General features: G+C 39.8%; 1 protein-coding gene across 2 annotated transcripts; it reads right to left on the bottom strand.

The window, feature by feature from the left end:
- Window positions 1–363: 363 nt before the first annotated feature.
- LOC106954760 (monocarboxylate transporter 12-B-like) lies at window positions 364–9,747 on the bottom strand. Of its 2 annotated transcripts, none has more exons than XM_015044497.1 (9): window positions 9,570–9,747; window positions 6,528–6,825; window positions 5,339–5,442; window positions 4,905–5,048; window positions 4,205–4,300; window positions 3,822–3,978; window positions 2,051–2,773; window positions 1,723–1,982; window positions 364–799 (listed from the first exon to the last, which is right to left on the bottom strand). In XM_015044497.1, exons 2-9 carry the CDS (start codon window positions 6,662–6,664, stop codon window positions 570–572), a joined length of 1,851 nt encoding a protein of 616 aa, XP_014899983.1. In that variant the 5' UTR covers window positions 6,665–6,825; window positions 9,570–9,747; the 3' UTR covers window positions 364–569. The 2 variants fall into 2 exon arrangements, with proteins under 2 accessions (XP_014899983.1, XP_014899984.1); XM_015044498.1 differs by lacking the exon at window positions 9,570–9,747 and adding an exon at window positions 8,786–9,232 and having other exon boundaries at window positions 6,528–6,823.
- Between the last annotated feature and the right edge of the window lie 99 nt (window positions 9,748–9,846).

Genomic DNA, 9,846 nt, shown 5'->3' with positions numbered 1-9,846 from the left:
TTTGAGAAGAGGACAAATAACTAAATTCTTGAAAATGATCTAAAAGGTAAGATCAAGAAAAGATCCTAAATCAGTGATGTTTCCAGAGTGATGCAAATGGTGCTAGTTTACTCCGATACAGTTTACACATGTTTACACATTTTCATGGTAGATTTGGAGTTCTGCTACTGAGTTTCCATTTTCATTTGATGGGCCGCAGAACCATGCTCTGTGAGATAATTGTGTTAAACTTCAAAACTTTCTTCCCTGACCTGTCTGCTGTGTTCTTTAGTCTTCATGATGATCATTGTTCTTTAATGTTCCCAATCAAACTCGTGAAGAAACGACTTAACTGCACTGACAAACAGATCATTTCCGTAGAGAGTTGGTTGAAATGAGGTTTTTATTAGAAGTGTCAGAGTAACTAATACAACTACATGTCACAGTTTCCAAATTTTATAAAAAATCGTTAAAAACCATGATTCCATTCTCCTTCCGCGTCTCGGCAGTGTTTGGTTTAACTCATAAAATCTCAACAACATAACAACTGTGGTCGTAACGTGACAAAATGGGACAAAGCTCAAGGGGTATTAACGTTTCCGCAAAGGCACTGTGTGCGTTTCGTTTTGCGAGAAAACAGGCACAATCTTCGACCGATTTGCTTCCCTTGAGCGTTTTCCTTGACCTAGAGTCCTTTTGCACAGCGCCATCAGACACGTAGTTAAAGACGCAGCCACAAGGACCAGAGAGCTGAGGAAGAAGGAAGCACCGCTGATGAAGAAGGTTAATGCGTAGTTCCCAGTCTGATCTACAAACCAACCTGGAGAAGAAGGAAGAAAAAGAGCCACATAATGATCAACATATTGTTACTAACACTCACCAAGGGGAAATGAACAAAACTAAGATTAGCTGATGGGTCAACAGACACGAATGCAAACCTGTTTAATCTGCAAATATATGAAAAAAATTATGTTTCTAATATTACACAAAGAGATACATCTACAATGATTAGGCTCTGGGGGTTTAGAAATTCATTCACCTTTACGAAAAAGAGATACACCAAGTAAACTTACTTATTTAAAGAGGCAGTATTATGTATTTTTCAGGCACATAGTGCCATTTTGTACTACATTCAATTAACTCTGTTACCTTCAGTTGTTATAAAAATTCTATGTATTTATATATATGTACATATATCTATCAAATATGACTTAAAAGAAATTTGGCTTCATATTTTAACACCTTGAAATCGGTTCTCCATCTCTTTAAGAAACTCCTGCTCTTCTTAAAACTCCACCGTCAGGAAGTCCTCACAACAAAGCTCCTCTTGAATCCCTTTAACAAAGTTTTCACCAGCATTGAACTGAGAACTAGGTCACATAATGAACTCAGCAGACGTGCAGTTCCATCAGGTGTTTGCTAATTGCTGCTGGCTAGTCTGAAGGAACTAAATGTCATGGGGGAGGGCTGCTCGCTCTGTGAGGCAGAAGCTCAGAAGTTTGGAAACTGCAGTTCACAGGAGGAGCTTCGTCTCGGAGGCGGTGCTAGGTCCACCCAGATATTTTGCACAGCTGAATTGTTGCACGCATGAAGGAGTCAAGGCAACACTTCAGGTATGTTTTTGATGAGGGAATACATGATGTAACATTCAAAAATGTCAACTTTACATAAAACTACCCCTTTAAGAAATTCAGAATTTAAAAAAAAACATATGCGATACAACAATTATTGAGTAACTCTTACCTCCTATAGGTGGGCTGACCAGGTACGGGATGGCATGCAGGAAGTACACCACACCCAAGGCAGAGGCAAGATGGGTGGAGCCCACAGTATCAGAAGTCACGACTGGTATCAGCGCCACATATGCCCCGTCAAAGTATCCATAGAGAATGGAAAACGGCACCAGGAGCGGGAAGGAGCGGAGCAAGGGCAGGAACACGCAACAAAGACCCTCCATGCTTATGGCCACTAAGTAGCTGAGCAGGCGATGCCTCTTCAGACACCTGGAGGGGAGGAAGATGGTTACGACAGAGCTTTGGTTTAACGACTAAAGCCTCCATTTGTCACTCACGTCCTGTCTGTGATCCATCCAAATGTGATGTTGCCCACAATTCCACTGACACCAAATATTGACATAAGGAAGGCGGTATGCTGGTGCTCCACCCCGACACTCAGAGCGTAAGGGACGAGGTAAACCACTGGAACGCTGCAGCCAAACGCCAGAAACACAAAGGACACGGACAGGACCAAGAATCTGGGGATCCACAGGAAGCCAAACTCTTCCTTCACTTTAAAAAAGAAAGACTGGCCTCTGGACAACAGCTGTGAGGATGCCAACGGTTCAGTAGGAGTTGCTTCGTTGAAGTCGTCTGTCGATTTCACTTCACTAGATATGAAGTTGTCTCTTTTTTCATCAGCTTTCATCCAGGTGTTGCTTGACTTTGTCTTTTCATCTTTCCTGCTGCTGTCCGGAATCGTTGGACCTGATAAGCCCGTCTCCTCCAGCATCGTCTCCAGCTTGTTGTGTACCATTTTCTTATCCATCATCCTGGCAGCAGTCGGCTTTGGGCTTGGTAACAGTGTGAAACTTTGCTGGGGCTTGTCTTTTTCAAGGCCGAAGTTCTTGTAGGTTCCATTGACGATGACGAGGCCCGGTTTGTCCTCCACACCGTGGGTTTGTTGCTGCTTCGGGTCCTCTCGGCTCCAGTCGGGGGTCGTTTGTTCAGTGAGTTCAGTTTGCAGCACAGCAGTCATGCAGGCTTTCTCCACGTCTGTCATGTTGTTCTCCCATATCCTTCAGATAGAACAAAACAAACCAAGAAATAAAATGATTGGATACAACGCCCTGCAGGAGAATTTACTTGATTTTATTAAAGTCTGGACTTGGACCCACAGCGTAAACATTTTTTAATTCTGTTCATCTGACCAAGCATCTTCTTCCACCTGTTTACCACATTGTTTGTGGCTAGCTGCTCCTAGGACTTCATATGTATTTCTGGACAAACAGTTTTGATAAGGATGATTTTAGGGCCACAACATTTTGTGGGCAGAACTCCAAGCAGCTGTAGGTCTGCAGGTAATTTAAATAAAAATCTGACAACTTCTGCACTTCAGTGAGTGGCTCTTTGAGAAAAAACACCAAATTAAGGAAATATCCAAAAATTCACCAGACACAAAATGATGCGTCTTCTTTAGTCCTGAAACCTGAATTATGAGGGAATTTTGTGAGATGAGCTGGAGAAGGGAGGATACAGCTGTGGCAGCAGTGCTTCTGTATTTTAGTTTTGCTACTGAATTACTGCAAGCAAATAAATGTTGACTTTTTCTTAATGTTTCATTGGGAGAGGTTTCTAAAACAGTAAAAGATTAATTCATTGTAAAGCTTGTGACACTCTCTAATCAGGGGCGACATCCTTCCTTGAACCTGATTAATTTACTACAAACTGCAATAGTGAGCAACTAGCTCCACCTGTAGACCAAAACAGGTGCAGCTAAAACATCAAATAGGAAGTTTTCTACCTTCAGTGTAGGTAGAATGTTGACTGGGTTTCTTCCAAGTGTATTTTAAATGTATTTTCATAATCAGGATCAAGTTTATCTTTGTGCACAGAAAAAGAAAGAAAACATCATTTTGGTAAACAGAGGGATGCTTGAACAGTCCATGTCCAGCATGTGCGGGATCTGGACTAGTACTGCAGCACGAAAAACTTCTCTGTGGACCCCGTTGTTTGTTGCCGTCTGGTTGTATCTCTTTTTTTTTTTTTTTGGCCGAATCGAACCGTACGGTGACAAATAACCAAATGACAGAGTAAATAACGGCGGTGATGTTGTGCAGGGCTGACCTTTCAGCTGGCTTCTGCTCCAGCGGCCTCATCACAGCGCCACAGACGCACAGGTTGGAAACAAATCCTCCCAGGACGAGCAGAGCTCCTCTCCATGAATAATGCTCGATAAGCAGCTGAACTGCAGGGGCCAGGACAAAGGTGCCAATGCCGCTGCCTGAACACAACGTACATTGGATGGGACGGAGACATGGACAGAAAGTCATTAGGATTGATTTGAATGTGGACTGGAGATAAATTAAAAGGAAGAATTATTTCAGGAGATCTCCAAAAAATAAAAAAATAAAAACAAAACGGTGGAGAAAAGACACAAAATACAAATAAAAAGAACTAAAGGAGCTAAAAGAGGGAGAGTTGGTCAGTGAGGTGAAGGCTGTCAGTACCTGATAGAGCAATTCCATAAGCTAGCGCTTTCTTCTCATTGAAGTACTTTCCAACCATCGCAATAGCCGTTGTGTAGCTCAGGGCATAGCCAAGACCTGTGGAGGATGAATAAAGAGTTTGTAAAAATGTCCTAAAACCTACTATATTTTGCATGAGTGAACTAATGGAGCCCTATGGAGGGGAAATCTCAGAGTTAATGTAAGGACATACATTCACAAGAGCACAATTTACAGTGAATAGAACGCTAATCACGCTAATCATGCCAATCACGCCAATCACGGTAACTGGTAATACAAGAGTCCAGACAGGTCAAAAAGTTGAACTTTTGTTCTTTTCTGCATCAGCAATTCTCACAGCAGTTTCTTTCATAACAGAGGACCACTCACAGCAGGAAGGTTAGAAAAAATACTTTTAATGCTGCTCGCATTTTGCTGCATAAAGAGAAATTAGAATAAAATGGCAGCTTTACAAAAGCTAGGGATTGAAACCTGGCCAAAAAACTCTGATTGGTGCAGCTGTAGGTTAAATTAAATCAAATTGTTATTTCCTCTAACAGTGTTAAATGCTTGTTTTAAGACATATGAGGTAATAATTTACCCAAAATGATTGCCTAATTTAGTCTGCGGTGACAGATAATAATAATAATAATAATAATAATAATAATAATAATAATAATGTCATAGATGACTGCGTTGGTACCTGTGAGGATTCCCAACGAAGTATAGAGGAATTCCAGACTGGAGGCGAAGGAGCTGAGGACCAGGCCGGCAGAGGACAGAAGGCCTCCAAGAAACACTGTTACTCTGCAGGACAACCGGTTCCCAAGAAAACTACCAAGAGGAGCTGAGAAAAACAGTTTTGCATGGATTAGTTTTTGTTTTGTGTTTTAGTTATCACATACGGTGGCTTACAAAAGGATCATGGAAACCTTTAAATAACTGTTTGACTTTGCTACATTGCAACTATGAACTTCCATGTACTTTACGTTTTTTTTTTACTTTAATCTACTTTAATTTTATTTGACAGATCAATTTACAAAATGAAAAGAATAAAAAAGAGTTAGAGAGGTATTACCCATATGTATGAGTCCTATAAATGTCTGCATTTTCTAAAAAAAAAGATGCATGTCCTACCACACAGCATGGTGGTGCAGTCAATCATACTGTGGATCCAAGCAGTGGTGGAGTAATCTCTCTCAAAGTACATCTGGAACTCCACGAAGAACATGGAAATGCATCTGTATGGAGGGAGCAGAGCAGAAAGTCTTGTCCGTTTTACCATCAGCTGTGATGGACTTGGCTTAGTCATTTAAAACTTTGCTGTATATTATTCCATATTTGTTGGACACTAGTTTTTAGCTTCAGAGAACATGTAGAACGTTTTTTTTTTTTTTTTTTTTTTTTTTTTTTAAAAAAATAATTTGTACAAATGCAAGAGACAGTGAAGACTGGACAAAAGGTTAGGGATATTCAGCTGTCAAGTCAAAACTGTAAGTAAAGTTTAAAATGCTCCCATTGAGAGTTTTGAAAAAGTCTACAGTGATGAACTATGACTATTAGAAGATGTTGAATGCATTCTGAAAGTCTATAAAAAAGTCAAATATCCCTAACTTTTGTTGAGTATTTGAGCCAATGCCCTTTCTGGTAACGAGTTTGTTCAAATTTGCTTTTGCTCCCTACTTGCTTGCATTTTCTCGGGGTACTCTGGCTTCCTCCCCGAGTTCAGTCTTTAGTTTTCCATGTGGATGTTTGGTAATCCGGCGGGTACCAAGCTTCCTGCCCTTTTTTTGGATGGACGTATGATTCTCTGGCAGAAGTTCATTGGTCTGACTCTTACCCTGTAATCTACGAGCCCTGCACTCACTGAACTGATTTTTATTGATGTTTGTCTCGGTTGTATAATGGTCTCATTGCAGAGGGCATACAAGGCTTTTGCTGAGTGAGTCCCAGACAGTGTTTCACAAAGTTACAAAGACTCAGGTCTAAAGAGTGAGGTCCATGTGTTTCATGTAGACTCGGCTAAACACACATTTTTTTTTTCTTTTTTAACAAGTTGCTAGGATGAAACTGACTAATTATCCATTTTAAAGCAGATTTGTTGTTGCTGAGAGTAATAAAGAGAACTAACCTTTTAAATATGCGTATTTATTTAAAATAGTAAATATGCTTACTTAAGTGCTTAGCAAAATTTGAAATAGTTGAATATATTTTCATCCTGTACTCGGTTTGAGAACATTTAAAATCCCAAGTTACAAGATGTGCTTGTTTTCTACAGCAATAAAATAATGAGTCAAAAGATGCGAGCGGTTTTTCCTTCCGTTACCTCGTCACCGCCCGAATGCAGATGGTGGCGAGGAAACAGCTAGCGACGACCATCCAGCCCCAGCCGCCTTCTGGCGGGTTTGCGACCCTGGAGGCCCCCCTGCCTCCTCTGAGCCTCTCCTGCCTCACAGCCGCCATCACTCCAGAGGATTCACAGCTGCTGTTCTGCAGCCGACGAACGTGAGGCGCCTTTAACCGGCTGGATTTGTTGTGTTGAAGCTGAAGTGGCTCGATCAAAGATCTTCATGTCTTCTCTCCCTCTCTTCAAACTCTTCTGACCATTTCGACTTCCTGGGCCTCTTAACGAAAAAAAGGAGCAGGAGAGAAACAACAGACGGGATTATTACGTAGGCAGCGCACCATAGAACGTCACATTTCTTTTAAACTAGGCAGGACGTGAACACGGCACATCAGTTTGTCACTTTGGTCTCATTAGACGGAGGGGGAAAAAACTTATGACCGTTCTACTTTGCAAAATAACTCAAGCTCAGCCTGATTGGCTGCAGGAGTTTTCTTGATTCTCTATTTGAATAGGTCTGGACTTTGACTAAACCATTCCACCACTTAAATATGCTTCTTTTGTAGCTATGGTAACATAGGGTTAGCGTCCTACTGGGAGCTAAAGCTGTCTCCCAGGGAGGATTATGTATTCAGTAACCCCTGTTGACAGTAATAGCTACTTAAAGTAAGGATTTAAATGGAAAATGGAGGCACAGGAGAGACTAAAGAACACTTGTGAGGACAACAGAGAGGCTAACCCGCAGTGAATAAGCAAAGCAGCAGCAGCAGGTCACGCAGAACGGACATGACTGGCAGCAGAAACATCTGACAAGGAGGTAGTGAAACCAACTGGCTTATAGCTGCTGGGAGGTGATCGGTGACATGAAAGCCAAATGTGTTTTTACACAGCAGTCTAAGGAGGACACCAGAGCAATAGATTCACCAAATCAAAAGCTAAAGATGAAAACTGAAATAAAAAACTAAGCCAGTAGGTTTTTAAGAACCAAAAGTCTTAAAAACAGAGTGAACCATAGATGGCGCATTGCAAATGACAAAAAAAAACAACTAAGTATTATCGAACAGAACAGAAAACACAAAAGACTCACAGATCATGACGCTCTGCATTAAACTTGTCCAAGTGTGTCTCTGTGTTACTTGATCTTCATAATGTTGTCTGTTTACTAATGTTTTTTACCCCAGTTATGTTTACACTGTAAGCACAGTACATACATGTGCACCTCCTTAAATAGTTGGTCACGTCTGTGGAAAGATACAATTATCTCCCCGACTCGTCATTCACACCTCGTTCCTTCTGGGACATTTCTTCCGTCCTCCTGGTTTTGGAGGTTTGGCATTTTTTCTTTAGTAAATGTCTCCAACGACTGTTCTACTGTCCTGTGTAAGCATTTTGATCCTGCGCTGAGCTCAACGTCCATGACAACTTCATAAAACTGCATCCCTTCCCTGGTGCAGAAAAAGTGATTTGGTTTTGCCAAATCACTAAAATCCCAATAAAATAGATTGTGGTTACAATGTGACATTTTTTTTTTTTGAAAGTTTGGCGATTGTAAATACTTCTGCGAAACACCACACAACACTTAGATGATGGATGGATGTTCATTACCACCCTAAAAACAAGTAGAAAGTTACTTTTTTTCTCACAATATGTTATTTTAATATTCTGAAAAAAAACTCAGTTTCCTTGAATGAAATATCCAGAGAAACAGAAAAAATTTCTCACTGCTAATCCAGATTTCTCTAAAGACACTTTTCCTCAATGTGAGAGTAAGTTACAATAACTCCATCACCAGTCTTCTTCTTCTTCTTCTTCTTCTTCTTATTATTATTATTATTATTATACTTATTTCAGGTCTTTAGCATCCTTATTCCAACATGGAACAATATAGACTGCTCAAAAAAATAAAGGGAACATTTCACTTTAATTTTGTGTGTGGCTCCAAATCCAGGCCTCCATTGGTTAATAAATTTGATTTCCATTGATGATTTTTGTGTGATTTTGTTGTCAGCACATTCAACTTTGTACAGAACAAAGTATTCAATGAGAATATTTCATTCATTCAGATCTAGGATGTGTTATTTGAGTGTTCCCTTTATTTTTTTTGAGCAGTGTATATAATACTTTCAAGAAAACTAGATACAGTAAATATGATCGTTCATCATCAAAAAGCAAGGACAAATATCTTTGTCATCTCTAAATGAAGAGTTTATTTATTTATTTATTTATTTATTTTGCATTACCTTTTTGTCAGAACCTCGTTGTACTACAAAGCGCACACACAGGTATTTCCTGCGACATCAAGGGTCGAACAGAACGTAGTTAATATGTCGGCAAGAAAACATTCATCAAGAGTACAAGATGTACAAGAGTACATCTGAGCAGAGTCAATCTTTTGTCGTGCTGAAATGTTTATTTCCGTCCAAAGGTTTCGCTTCTCTTCGGCTTTGTCATTTATTCTCAGAAAGCTTATCTCGGTGAAGAGACGGGGCTGTGAGGTCAGTTTGGGTCGGCTGAATGCATGTGTCCATTAATGTGACGGGTTTTCTCTTTCACCAAGGTACACTGGCACTGAGCCATTCTTAACTGCACTTTATCTCAGGTCATTGGCAGAAAAGCAGCATGTGGCCCTTCCTAGAAAAAAATGCGTTGTATTTTGAAGACTGAAAATAATTTTAGTTATATGTGGAATTATGTTGTTTTATAAAAAAAATAGCTTATATTTGCATTAAAAACAAAAACAATGTTTTTTTTGGGCAGGTAAATGCTTTACCTCAAAAAAAAAAAGAAAAGAAAGAAATGTTTTGTTATATATAAATTTTATTAATTTTTTTTTTACTGCAAGAACTGATCAAAGCTGGTGTATTAAATCAAGTGTATCCTTCAAAAAATAAACAAACACAATTTTAGCAAACTGTTAGATATAAATGTACACAAAAACACTGAGACTATGGAAATAGGCAGAGGGTCAGTGCATCATAAAACACTACTAATGACATGACTAGAAAGTGAGTGCCTCGTACTTACATCAGCCATCCTCTGCAGCTCTGAACTAGAGCCTCATGGTCTTCAGATGAAAGAGTTCCTGCTTTGGTGTGTCCTGCTACCACCCTGAAGGTGTTCAGCAAGACAAACAAGCCTCCAGACTGAAGATGTTAGGGGAGGATAGAGGAGGAGGAGCAAGAGGAGGATTTCTTCATACTGGTTTTCCTCGTTTTTTTTTTTTTTTTTTTTTTTTTTTTTTTTTTTTTTTTTTTTTTTATTTTTTACCTTAAAAAACCTTCCTGAATGAAGGCGAGGAAGG

The sequence above is a fragment of the Poecilia latipinna genome, unplaced genomic scaffold (genome assembly GCF_001443285.1).
Source record: "Poecilia latipinna isolate Pla-1442-1.1 unplaced genomic scaffold, P_latipinna-1.0 Scaffold678, whole genome shotgun sequence".
NCBI lineage: Eukaryota > Metazoa > Chordata > Actinopteri > Cyprinodontiformes > Poeciliidae > Poecilia > Poecilia latipinna.
The sequence above is the reverse complement of the archived record's forward strand: the minus strand, read 5'-3'. Positions and strand labels throughout refer to the sequence as shown.

Coding starts and splice junctions, on each gene's coding strand:
- LOC106954760 (XM_015044497.1), bottom strand. CDS start 6,664: ATGGCGGCTGTGAGGCAGGAGAGGCTCAGAGGAGGCAGGGGGGCCTCC. Junction 5,049..5,338: donor CTGCACCACCATGCTGTGTG/GTAGGACATGCA, acceptor TGTTTTTCTCAG/CTCCTCTTGGTAGTTTTCTT. Junction 1,983..2,050: donor GGATGGATCACAGACAGGAC/GTGAGTGACAAA, acceptor CCTCCCCTCCAG/GTGTCTGAAGAGGCATCGCC.